A 14,069-nucleotide genomic window follows, 5' to 3' on the forward strand; every position below is an offset into this window, starting at 1 on the left:
CATAATATTTTAAAGAGCTAAATATCTTTTTGGTCCCTCAAGTTTCACTAAATTTTGGAATTAGTCCCTCATCAAAACTTTATACCAATTTAGTCCTTCATCTTTCAAAATGCGTGAATTTAGTCATTTTAACCAAATTTTGTTAAGTTTATCTGACGTTTCAAGTGCATTTCATGATAATATTTAACTTAACATTGAAACAAAAATGTGTCAAACAGTGGTAAATAATTTAAATACTATCATGAAATGTGTTTGAAACGTCAGATAAACTTAACAAAGTTTATCCTTTATGAAGATTCTGGACTAAAAAATCGTTTTATTATTTACAAAGTTTGTAATTGAAAAAATTAGTAATCAATCAAAATCAATAAAATTAAGCATGAGAACACCAAATTTATAATAATTCAGCATGTAACACCCCATTTAATTAATAACGCTAATTAAAGGAAGCATCACACAAAATAGTATAAAAATGCGGTTCAATAGTTTAAACCTTACTCCTTACAATTATACAAAGGAAGTTCGAACATAAAAGGCACACCACGATGCCAAATAGGCACAAGACATAAAGTTTAATAGTGTCAGATAGGAATTTAAAGGACAAACTAGTACATGGGCCATAGCTCTAAAGAAAAGCCCAATTAAAACATGAAGTCCAACCCAAGTACACTATGCAGCAGAATCATCTCTTTCCTGTTGACCTCGAGTACCTCTCGCATCTGCTCCCATCAATAAATTGATGATCATCGCACAAGTAGAAGAACAACATACAAGCAATCAAACAAGCAAAAGGTAAGCTAGAGTAGAAAAAACAAATTATCATGCAGTCACATGTTATTACTCAATCCAAGCAATATTTATATATCATCCAAACATGTTATGACTTTCTCAAGCAATACACTAGACTCTGACTCGACTCATCCGGATACATATAATCTGGTCGAATTCAGCGGATGCTTGCACTTGTGGTGGATACCTCTACTCACCCCCGAGCTGCTCACCCCCGAGCTAAGTGTTACAAGTGTTACAATGTCTCAATCCCCCACACACAAGGTTAGCCCTTAATGAGTTTCAGGCCTCCTACTACTCTCACCACAAGAGTTAATTCGCTCTAAGTGAGACTAACTCACTCCTCAGAGCGTCAGGATGCAACCTTACCTTGAATCCTTACCAAATTATATAGATGGGGCACCACCATGAATTCCCACTAACAGGGGTCATGGAATTACGTCTCGACTACTAAAGCACGACCCTGAAATCTCACCTAGAGGTTTCAAGGAATTACGCATGACCACAGACTAATCACGCTCAATCAATCAAGTAATATTTATCATACACATAATCTCATGCCAACCTTTACAACCCATTCTCATTCATATCCAAATGTTGAATCCATACCAACTCATCATTCCCAAACCATGAATATAGATTTGTATTTCATATCAATACCAAGTCTCTTTGATATCAACCATCTCATTTAAATCACATGTCAAGTTCATACCAAACCCATCATTCACAATCCATGAATCACATCACTCATGCAAAATCATTTATCCCATGCTTTTAACATAACAATTAGATTCAAGCCAATATTAACCATTCAAGATCAGAGAAACAACCAAACATCACACTACCCTCGCCCAGCTCCTCGCTCAAGCTGAAGGGTCTCGCTCAGGCGAGCTCCCTTCGCCTAGGCGAGAGCTCGACAATCTGGAACATGGGCCAATCGCACTAGCTCGCTTAGGCGAGCTCTCCTCGCCTGAGCGAGGCATTCTCTCGCTCAAAACAAGGACCACCCACCTGAGCGACAGCTCGTGTAGAAGGCCTGGGGAGCCTTTGCTAGTCTCGCTTAGGCGAGCCTGACTCGCCTGGGCGAGATTATCAGTTCTCGCCCTTGTTCTCACCTACAACAGTCACATTTTCGCATCCAAACAATCACACAAGGTATCCCACATATCCATAACAACGTACAATCCATACAAACACTAAGCATACCCAAGAACAGGCCAAACATAACTTAAAACTCAAAACCCTAGCTTCCCTTACCTGTAAAAGGGTTAAAAAGGGGCTTTGGTAGCCAAGCGTAGAGAGCACATTAGCTCTAGGAATGAACTGGAGAGCTGAAAGAAATAATGGAACAGAACTAAGAAATGGGTTACCATGAAACCCTAGCTGAAAATACAAAGAGGGGTAATGGAGACCAGTATGAGCTAGTAAAAATACTTACATGGAGTAGAAAAATGGATTTTTGTTAGCTTGAAGATGACGGAGCTCTAAACCCTAGCAAAGCTTTTGTTCTGTAAGGGAGAGGAGTCAAGACTTGATTTTTGGCAAAGTGAGAGCAGAATAGGAGTCTTGGCTGCTTTAGGGACCTTGCATCCTATGGGCCAACCATTAGGCCCATATGCTTAGGACAGACCCTTAAGACTTAGGGCAGAAAAGGAATAGAAATAAAATAGGTCTTACAATTGAAGTATTTAATTTTTATTCACTACTAAAAATTTTCATATTATATGAAATTTTTCTTACAAATTTAATAAAAAAATTTTAAAAAATAAATTTTATTTTATTATTTTTTCTAAAAATTTTAATTGATAGGTAATTTCTTTATAAATAATTATTTATTATAAAATTATAAAATTTATAAATATTTTGTACAAATTTTATTATGAAAAGTATTTTATATAAAATATTTTTTAAAAAAATTGACAATAATTTTTTGTAAATGTTTTTCATAACAAAATTTATAAATTTTATATGAAAAAATTTTCAAAATAAAATTTACAGTAAATATAACTTTTTAATAATGATGTTAACCACAACTTTCGGTTCTGTTCAAAGTGTATGATTTCCCATGACTACACTTGTATGGGCCCACAAAGTTATAAAATTATTATCCTTCTCACGTAAATGAGTGTCACGAAATTCTGCATGTGAACGGATCATTTAGCGCGTCACGTTCTCTTCACTGTTCCAAACGTGTCATTAACGTTATACTATTTTTTTTCTTTATTTATTTATTATCCTTTTCTCTATATTTCTACTGCAGAAAATACAACGGAATTTATATAATTTGATCTCAGAAAAAAAAAAAAGATCTATGTTTTCAACTATTCGTAACGTGCAACTGAGGGAACAATAAAGGCAATGTTTATTTTCTCTATTTAGTTGCTAATGAAAAGTAATTTTCTTACAAAAGTAAAATAAGATAAGTCATTCTTCAAAGTTATGAGGCCTTCACTAATTTCGAAAGTCTACATTTTCATCATCTTCTTAATTATTTAAGGTAATGCACTAGCATGCAGGGTAGCTATTTTATTGTATGGACGGTTGACAATTTAGAACTTAATGAAATGATATTAAGTGTAATTATAGAAGAACTAAAGTTATTTTCAACTTTTAAAAATTATAATTATAATTAGTCTAAAAGCAGTGAAACTTATTGATCTAAATCCATTTAAAAATAAGCTAAACATATTGGACTAATATTGATACATTTAATTTAGATTACTGCTTTTTTATTATGATGACCTATTTTAATTTCTTATTAAAAAATAGTAATAATTAAAATATTCTTTAAAATTTAATTTTATAGATCTTGTTCATGAGGTAGCGTTGAGTTCCGTCACAGTTTTGTCCTTAAAAATTGTCTTAAAGGGTAGAAAGAGGAAGAAGTATTTAAATTTCGTTTGACCTCGACTCCTAAGTGATGTTGGACTTATTGGATATACCAGATGTATATTTAGATTACTACTTAAGAAGAGATTTATATTCTTAAAATTTATCTTAATACAATTTAAAAAGTGATGTTGTTCCAAAGGTAAAGTTGAGCTCTGTCATTATTTTGTCCTTAAACAGTGCCTTAAAGGGTGGAGGAAGATAGAAGTATTTAAACTTCGTTATATTGAACTTATTGGATATACCAAAACATATGTATATTTAGATTACTACTTAAAAAGAGATTTATATTCTTAAAATTTATTCTAATACAATTTATTTATAAAAATCAAATTTTATTTAAACTAATATTTTTTTATTTAACTTTTCCGAAATCACACTTATACAAAAATTAACCAGTATCATGAGTATCACTCTTATAAGAAAATTTACCAATAATAAAAAATTTAAAATTTGACTCAATTATTTTTATTCGAACGTTTGAAATAATTAAACACTTATTTAATTTTAAAAAAATTGGTTCATAAATATTAAGATTAATTTGTAATTAATATTAAAGAAAGTAATAAATAGTTTAATTTTCCGAATATATATCTATTCTTTTATGTCATATAAGTAACATTAGCATGCGTCTTCTTTAACAGCAGTTCAACAAATACTCCCAATAACTTGCATCGAATGTTACTATGGCTTTATCAATCACACTCCTTCTTCTACCATTAATGTATTTCCAGCGTTCATCTTCTTCATCATCAACCTTGAGAATGGGTTCTTCCCTCTCTGTGGAAAATCCACAGCATATTCTCATCTCACCAAACGCCATGTTTTCTGCTGGCTTTTTAGCCATTGGTGAGAACGCATATTCGTTTGCAATATGGTTCACGGAGCCTCATTTTCACAGCCCCAACACTGTCACATGGATGGCAAACCGTGACCAACCTGTCAACGGAAAACGCTCAAAACTTTCCCTCACAAACGATGGCAACGTTGTCTTAGTCGATGCTGCTTTCAACACTGCTTGGTCTTCAAACACCGATTCATTAGACCCAGTAGAGTTGCATCTCAATGACGATGGTAATCTAGTATTACGCCAGCTTCAAGGAACCATTCTGTGGCAAAGTTTCGATTTTCCGACCGACACTCTCGTTCCTGGTCAGCCTCTTACCAGATACACATATCTTCTGTCTTCAAGAAGCCACACAAACCATTCATCTGGTTTCTACAAGCTGTATTTCGGCGATGAGAACATTCTTCGTCTTGTATATGATGGCCCTGATGTGTCCAGCAACTACTGGCCAACTCCCTGGCGTGTAAGTTGGGATGTTGGTAGAACTTTATTCAATAGCAGTAGAATTGCTGTGTTGAATTCTTTTGGGGCCTTTCATTCCTCGGATAACTTCACTTTTGTGACATCAGATTATGGAACCGTGCTGCAGAGAAGGTTGAAACTGGACTCTGATGGTAATTTCCGAGTGTATAGTCGAAATAGTGTGTTAGAGAAATGGTATGTTTCGTGGCAAGCGATTAGGAATGGCTGCATGATTCATGGGGTTTGTGGAGCCAACAGCACGTGTGGTTTTGATCATGAGAGTGGGAAAAAGTGCGAGTGTATTCCAGGGTACAGATGGAACAACCTCAGTGATTGGTCTCATGGGTGTAAACCCATGTTCGAGCTCACCTGCGATAAGAATGAGTCAACCTTCTTGGGGGTGCGGGGTGTTGAATTTTACGGGTATGATTTTTATTATGTAGAAGTTAGTAACTTTACTGCTTGTGAAAAATTGTGCTTGCAAAATTGCAGCTGTGTAGGGTTTCAGCACTCCTACACTGACAAAAGGGGCATAGCCTTCAAGTGTTATACCAAAACAAAATTGCTCAATGGACGGCGTTTACCGAATTTCCCAGGAACAACATACTTGAGAGTGTCCAAAAGTTATAGCTTCTCTGTGAAAGAATCTTCTAATAATCACACTGCACTTGATCATCGAGTTTGTTCAGTTCAACTTCAAAGAGATTATATACAACCACAGGGAAGCCGTATTGTGAGTGTTTTTCTGTGGTTTGCTTCCGCACTTGGAGCTTTTCAAATGGTTTGTGGTTTTGTGATTTGGTGCTTCCTAATTAGAACCAACCGAAAGAGTAATGCAGATCAAAAGGGGTACCATCTTACAGCAACGGGATTCAGAAAATTTACCTACTCCGAGCTGAAAAAGGCTACGAAGGGGTTCAGTAAAGAGATTGGAAGAGGTGGGGGAGGGGTTGTGTACGAAGCTATTTTATCAGATGGAAGACATGCAGCAATTAAGAGACTGAATGAAGCTAAACAAGGAGAAGGGGAGTTTCTTGCTGAAGTGAGCATCATTGGAAGGATTAACCACATGAACTTGATCGAAATGTGGGGATATTGTGCTGAGGGAAAGCATAGGTTGTTGGTGTATGAGTATATGGAGAATGGTTCTTTGGCAGAAAATCTCTCATCCAACACACTTGATTGGAGTAAGAGATACAACATTGCAATTGGAACTGCAAGAGTTCTAGCATATCTGCATGAAGAATGCTTGGAGTGGATTTTGCACTGTGATATAAAGCCACAAAATATACTTCTGGATTCCAATTATGAGCCAAAGTTAGCAGATTTTGGGTTGTCTAAGCTCCTCAACAGAAACAACCCCAACAATCCAAGCATCTCTATGATCAGAGGGACCAGAGGGTATATGGCACCTGAGTGGGTTCTTAACTTGCCAATCACATCCAAGGTGGATGTTTATAGCTATGGAATTGTTGTGTTGGAACTGGTAACTGGGAAAAGCACAAGTGTCCAAGAAATTAATGGTGAAGAGACATATGATGGGAGGCTGGTGGCATGGGTGAGAGAAAAGAGAAGCAACATGGACTCACATTGGGTTGAACAAATAGTTGAACCTGCTATTGGACCTGATTATGATAGAAGTAAGATGGAAATGTTGACAACAGTGGCTTTGAACTGTGTAATGGAAGACAGAGATTCAAGGCCTACCATGAGCCAAGTAGTTGAGATGCTTCAAGCTCATGGACGTGAATCTGATTGATGATTCGGTAATGTCTAATATGGCTATTTTTAACTTATAGGTAGAGATTTTTTACTAAAACTTTATTCAGGAATTACAAAGATTATCCTTTTTGTTTTTTCTGTTTTTCATAGGTATTTAAAAGATGGAGATATTTCTTAATGTGGAGGATTGCACCTTTGTTAACCTTCCTCAAGAAATTTAGAGATGTATTCCGAAAATAATTTGAGAAAATTTCTGCTCTAGTTCTGTATCTCTGAAGGCAATATACTGGTCTAGGATTTTGATGTACCTCTTGGTTCAAATTGAATATCAACAAACTCAATAGGACGTTAAAAGATGCCTTATTTAAGTAATAAGGAACTGAATTAAGACATTCTTAAAATGTATCAATACGTGAGATTAGATAGGAGTATTGTGGAACTAATATCCAAGTTCTTAAAAATTTTGAAGCCTCTGTCACAGGCATTACAAGTTCTTCTTCAAATGAATTATAAAGAACTTCACATATTATTACTCAACCGTTACATTTTTCATGTAGTAAATGCTCTCTCCCGTCATGATCAATATTTTAACTCTATCTAACAAGTAATGTCATGTTTTACATAAGGAGTATGTATTTACAACATATATAATAAACTTTCTTAGAATCATGTCGTGTATCACTTAACAGAATCTGTAACCCGTGAAACATGTGTTTAACATTTAGACACCATGAAAATACATTAGATGCACTATACTATGATAGATACAAGACGTGTTTCACCAAAGGGGTAGACGAAACACTTTTTAACAAACGGGTATACCAGATGCTCTTCAGTAGATAGGTAGCTGAGATGGTCTTTACCAAACAGGTAGATGACATTTATTTACCAAATGAATAAATGAGACACCCTTTATTAGATGGGTAGACAAGTTCTTCATTCCATTTGTGTATCAAACGACTTTCACTAAACAACTCTCAAAGACAAGATAATCATGTACTATCAAACAACCTTGTCTAGCTAAACAATCTTTGACCATATTTTTTTGAACCGATTGCTACAAAGGTCCACCTTGGTTTAAAACAAATCTTTCAAAGACTCGGTTCAACTGCAATCAATCATAGGTAAGAGGATCAAATTCAAACAATGAAAGAACTTGCTACCTTTAATAAGACTTTTGTAATCATATCAAGTGAATTACGATATCTTGGGACTTTCATTTTCTTTTCACATCCTTAAGCATTCACCTTACAAAATGTAGTTTGATATGAATGTGTTGTGTTCTTTTATGGTAGACTTGACTCTTTGGTAAGTGTGATACAATCTTATCCATCCAAGAAAGATGATGATTGTTGTTGACTTTGAATTTCTTTTGCAAAATAAATGAACAATTATAAAGATAAATCAAAGTTTATATAAATAACGTTTAATAAGACAAAGATGAAAGAACGCCACAATCTAGCAGATTGATAAGTAAAAGAAGATCTGCCACAAAAAGGTCACTCTTTAATCAGAAGATAATAGAGACGCCACAATCGATAAGATTGATAACTCAATGAAGATTCGCCACAAAGATTTCAATCTTTGATAAGAACTTGACTATAATGTCGTCACAATCAATAAGATTGGCAAGTCAAGGAACAAAGAAAATCCTCTCTTTAATGAAATAATATTCAATATATGACTAAAAGTATTTACATTTGTTGTAGGCCTATGTATTTATAGATCCTTTAATGTTTAAAAGATAAAAGATAAAAATAAGCCCAATTGCATAGGCCCAATAATTCTAAAAACAATTAAAAGATAAAAATAAGCCCAATTACATAGGCCTAATAATCCTAAAAACAAATACCGAATTTAGAAATATGTTCTTCTCATCTTTTATTCTTTTACCATGTCATAGGTCCTTTGAATTGTCATGATTCTTCTTCAAGTTCCTCTTTTATGGGTTCCAAAGATAGTCTTCTATCAAAATGTGTGGCATTTTTGTTTTCACAATAGACATCCTCAACTCTTCAACTAGACCCCTCAATTATAACATTTCATTCACAACTTTCGTGATTGTAGTGTACCCAACTTTGTCTATCGAAAAAAATCATTGTCTTCTATACATATACCTTCCAACTAATATTAATGACATTTGCAGTAAACATATAGCTTCTGAGAGATATTTTGGTGTCTAAACATTCAACATAGTTTGAGTTTGAAAACCCTGAGTAGGATTATCTTTATCCTTACTTCTAACACCCTATAAACTAAAACTCTTCTATACCCTTTCATGTATTTCAAGATTTGTTTTAAGACTTTGCCAATGAGATTTCCTATGATTTTCAATAAACCTACTTACAACACTCACAACATAGCTATGTGAGGACAACAATTTTTGCATATGAAATAAAATCAATATAATTTTAATCCTCCATAGTTTTTGGAGACTTTTGATAACTGAACTTGTAATGTTGAGCTAGTTCTAAGGAAATAGATTTCAAGTTTGTCATGCCAAAATTGTTGAAGATTTATTTGAGATGTGTCTCATATGTGACATGTATAGACATTTCTATTCACATTGTCTAATGTTGACAACTCTAAGATCCTTCACATTAAACTCTCCATTCAACTCAACCTTCACATTGTCTCATGATTACTATTTCTAACCATGAAAATGTCATTAACATACAAGAATACAACAACGTGATCTTTTACTAGTAACATAGTAAGCACATGTGTCATATTTACTCCTTTTGAAGTCAATACTTGCAATGAAGATCAGGACTTTATACTCAAGTAGTAAAATCTATTCCTATCATCTAACAATAGTAGATGATTAGACCCTAGATTCAAACTAGTTTCCTAATTTAATCCAAATTAGTGCAATAAGATGATTGATTAGTTCATCCAAAAAGGTAAATGTAAATCAAACCATTAACCTTGAATAAAGCATTTAAATATATAGAAATGAATACCAATATAGAAAATCAAAGGATCTACATTCAATCCCAACATAAGAGAGTTCAATTTCTCATAATGATAAATCTGACTACAAGAATGTAGAATTGATGTCCATCTCCCATGTCTCTTACAATGATATTACAATAACTTAAATTACCCACAATTTTAAATATGTTGTCTAAACTACCCACACTTTTAAATATGTGATCTAAACTACCTACAATTTAAAAAATATGGTCAAAATTATCCAAGTTTTAATAACTATTGCCAATAACTATCTACATTTTATGACGAGTTCAACAAAATTTTTGCTATATACTATGAGTTTAGACAAATAAAACTCAGTATATATAACCAATAATAAAAAGCAATGACTTATTCTTATTTTAGGTAATGCTTTTTTAGTTGTTGTCATGTAAGCATTGGCTAATTTGTAAAATGATGCAATGAATGTTTTCATGAGCAAAATAAGGAAGAAAAAAAAATTGTACTGCTTGTAAGACCCACTAAATTTAAATAATTAAATAAGTAAATATTTAATTAATGTGAGTAAGAGAAGCCTTTAAGACATTAAATGCTAATTTTCATGACATGAAAAAAGTACTAGCTCAATTGGTTGAGAGTACTTGAATTATGTGAGAGGACTTGGGTTTGAGTCCTATGTACGCCAATTGTATACTATTTAATTTTTATTATTTCTTTTGATGACATATTGGAATGTGATGAGTAAGAAGATAGTTTTAGATGCATAACTATTGGCCTGAAATCCAAGTTAGGGGAGTTCCTATTACATGTTTTAATTGTCCTATCATATAATGATGTGTTCTTGGTTAGGCTTGAAATGAAAAACTTATAAATTCTTGTTCCATTCGCATTTTATGGATTTTCCCAAAAACTGCCTAGCGGCGCATGAACTGCCACCAGGCGGCACATGCGTTTTGCACCTAGTTTTTTTGGGTTTCTTTATGAATCGCCGGGCGGTCGAAGGAGACCCGCCAGGCGGCACGAGTTGGATTGCCCAATTTTCTCTGTTTGATAAATATTTCTGTGGTGTGATGATGCTGGGATTGAATTTTTATTGTACTTAAATGATTGGCATGATGAATTATGGTTTGCAGATATTAAAATGACGGGAATTGCATGAACTCGCTATTAGAATTGTGGGTTAGGGTTTATGCTGGGATTGGGGATAATAATTATGAATTATTTCAATGTTTGGTGCACTAATTTTACCAAATTGAGAATGATATGAATGATGTATGAATTCCGTATGGTGCGTGCATATATAGAAACCCGTTAGTATGAAGGTGGGTACTTGAGTTGGGATATGAGGTTGCATTTCAATGCTGGAAAAATCTGGGCAGAACCCAAGTATGCATACATCGCCTGGTGGAATAGGAACTGTCGTCAGGCGGCTCGTCAGTTTAGTCTGTTGTTTTGTGATTCTATATGGATCTCATGTCTTGAGGTATTTAAATGTGAATTTTTATGTATATGACTGAATTGGAATATGTGGTTGCAAGATGCATGTTAGTGAGTAAATAAGGTTAAAAAAAGCTAAAGTGGAAAAGGTGATATAATGTAGTCATGTCTTAAATGTTTGTGATAGGAGATAAGTTATAATTGTGAAAGTATGTTAACTTGGTAGTAAGAGTGAGATGGATTTAAATGAGATGGTAGGGTTGGTATACTCTTACCTAGACATGGGTTTGTGGTTGTGAACTATTATGAGAGTACATATGCTATATTGACTAAAGTGTGATGTCATGAGTTTATATAAATATCAGACTGTATGATCGTAAGACTGTGTGTATGTGTAATATATGTGGCATGTTTAAGGAAGTATATGAAGGAGAGCATGGGTGCATGACAATACTTGATTTAATGGCATGTTTAAATGGGTGTGATGTAATCTTGTTGTAGATATATGAATAGAAAACCATATTGGTGCTATAATTTAGTGTGTGCATGATTTGCTGTCCATTGGGATCTGTTTTCAATACCAAAAACTAGTAGCATTGTACTACTGGTATGGCGCTTGGCGGCGTGAGCGAGCCACCAGGCGGTAGGGTCACAATCTAGTGGCAGTAGTCACTGTGCGCACAGGGCGTCTGGTGGTAGGAATGGTTCCGCCAGGCGGAATGGTGCAGCAGAAGCCCTGATGGTGCGTGGCGCCTAGCGACGCGAGAGGGGTGCGTCAGGCGGTGGCAGACAGCGAGGCACCTGGCAGCAAGGTGGAGTCCACTAGGCGGTGACAGTGTAGTGATGATTCTGCAAGCGCTTGGCGCCTGGCGGTGTGTGATGCCTGCCAGACGGTCTGGACTCAAATTCTGCCTAGCGGCGTGAGATGCGCGCCAGGCGGTTTTGGTTCAGTGATGGTGCGCAAGAAAAGGTTTCTACACCGTTTTAAGAGATGTTCATGATGCGATGCTTTGGCTGGGGGCCCAGTTAAGAGTGTATCTTGTATTGGGGTAACACGTGACCACTTTAGGTTGTAGCCTGGTGGTTTAGGAAGTCCAGTGGAATGTGCGGGTTGTTGCTCGTACGGCGAGGTTTCGAATGATTGCCCTCTTCAGTGTATTCTGATAGAGTTTTGATAGTTTGGGAACAACTACAAACTTATGTTTGTTTTGGGGAACTCCACTTGGTGTCACGGTGAGATGTTGTGACAAAGTTATTCCCACGTGTGGACTATCAGATGGTGGCTTGTAGTAAGAGGGGCGAGTAGACACTCGTGCAGCAAAGATCGATCATTGATCTCATCTAAAGGGTATAGAAATAATAGACGTCTAATGCAAGTGTTGGAAATGGAGAAGTAAGGAAAAAGAGAGAAGTATACTAACTCGAGTTTTAATGGTTAGATGTTGTATTTAATATCATATTTGTTTGATTTATTTATATGAGCTCACCCTATCTGTGCGTGTGTGGCAATGATCATGTAACTTGTTACATGAGAGCAGATGTGGATGCAGGTGAACAGGCTGATGCATGAGACGGAGTGGGGACCTCTTGGGAGTTTCTACCGATTTTAGCTTGTCAGAATATGGTTTTATTGTAATAATTTCATAGACAGAGATATTTGTATTATAGTATTGTTGCGAATAATATCATCTGGTTTGGTGCGTTGAATTTAAAGTTTTAAAATTTTCCCACCTTTTGGGAACTGTTGATAATAAATGAGGTTTTTTTATTAAGTTTTATTTTTATTTTATTTTAATAAGTAATTTCCGGCTAGGATGTTACACTTGTAATATGTTTAGTAGAGAAAAAGTTTAGTGAAATTCACCTTTTTGCTAGTTATAACTTGAACTACTGACCTTACTTGTCTTATTTATTTTGTAGACCCCTCTTGTTCTAAATTCATTTCCTTTTTATTAAAGGCCTAAGGTTCGATGTCACTAGTTAGCATTATTTAGCTCTTATTTTATAGCTAAATCCAATCATTGTTTAAAACCTCCTCTTTGATTTGGTTCAATTTAAGACATGTGTACGAATGAAGTTTAGTAGTTTTCAAAAAAATATACTTTCGTTCACCTTTGAGTCAAACTTTTTCAATTGATTATTGGAGTTAAGGATTAAATATTCACAACCAAATGGATGGAAATGAGTAATGTTCAATCTTCTTTCTCTCAACATTTCATAAGGAGTCTTATCTGACATGTGTTTAATTAAAAGTCTTTATTGTACATGATATGTTAAGAACCTAAACCCAAACATTCTTTTACAAGTAATTTTCACAAAGCATGGTTCTTATCATTTCATACAGAGCTCTGTTTTACCTTTCAACTACCTAATTTTGTAAAGATGATCTTGGTGAAAAGAAAGTGTGGAAAATCCTTTTTTCTTACAGTATGATTTGTACTCTACATTTTCAAACTTTGTGTCATGGTTCATCTAATGTTGGAAATGAAAAAAATGTTCTTATTTGTACGCTTTTACAAAATATCTCAAACACTTAAAAAGACTCATGTTTTTTATGTTGTTATTACGCCCATATGAATTTGGTATCACTACCAAAAATCGTATAGATTGTGATGATTTTAATATGTTATTGTTGAAAACCGTCATTTTTTCCATTATAATACGACAATTGAGGAACCCTCATATTTTACATGTAAAATATAGCAGTTTTAACCGATATTTATTACTTTTGGAGAACCTTCATGATTTACATGTAAATTATGACATTTGTAAGTGACATTTTTCAATTTTATCGAATTCCCTTTTTCATTAAATCATTTTTTTAATTTTCTCTTATTTTTTTTATTTTTGTTATTCCCTACCATTTTTTCATTCACCCTCTAAGTCTTTTTTTCTTTCGTAAACCCCTCTCAATTTCAAACGTTTAGTGAAGCTATCTTTCCTCCATTGAATTGAAACCATTTCAACCCTCATTGTTCACGTAAATCCT

The 14,069-nt window shown here is 34.5% G+C and overlaps 1 protein-coding gene across 1 annotated transcript; it reads left to right on the forward strand.

The window, feature by feature from the left end:
- The first annotated feature begins 4,364 nt into the window (after positions 1 to 4,364).
- LOC114183206 (putative receptor protein kinase ZmPK1) lies at positions 4,365 to 6,746 on the forward strand. Its single transcript, XM_028070136.1, has one exon. The coding sequence runs from the start codon at positions 4,365 to 4,367 to the stop codon at positions 6,744 to 6,746; it is 2,382 nt and encodes a 793-aa protein (XP_027925937.1).
- Positions 6,747 to 14,069: the final 7,323 nt, after the last annotated feature.

This window comes from Vigna unguiculata, chromosome 5, assembly GCF_004118075.2.
Source record: "Vigna unguiculata cultivar IT97K-499-35 chromosome 5, ASM411807v1, whole genome shotgun sequence".
NCBI classification, from domain to species: Eukaryota; Viridiplantae; Streptophyta; class Magnoliopsida; order Fabales; family Fabaceae; genus Vigna; species Vigna unguiculata.

Bases quoted from the DNA above. Each gene is read 5' to 3' on its own strand.
- LOC114183206 (XM_028070136.1), top strand. From the start codon at position 4,365: ATGGCTTTATCAATCACACTCCTTCTTCTACCATTAATGTATTTCCAG.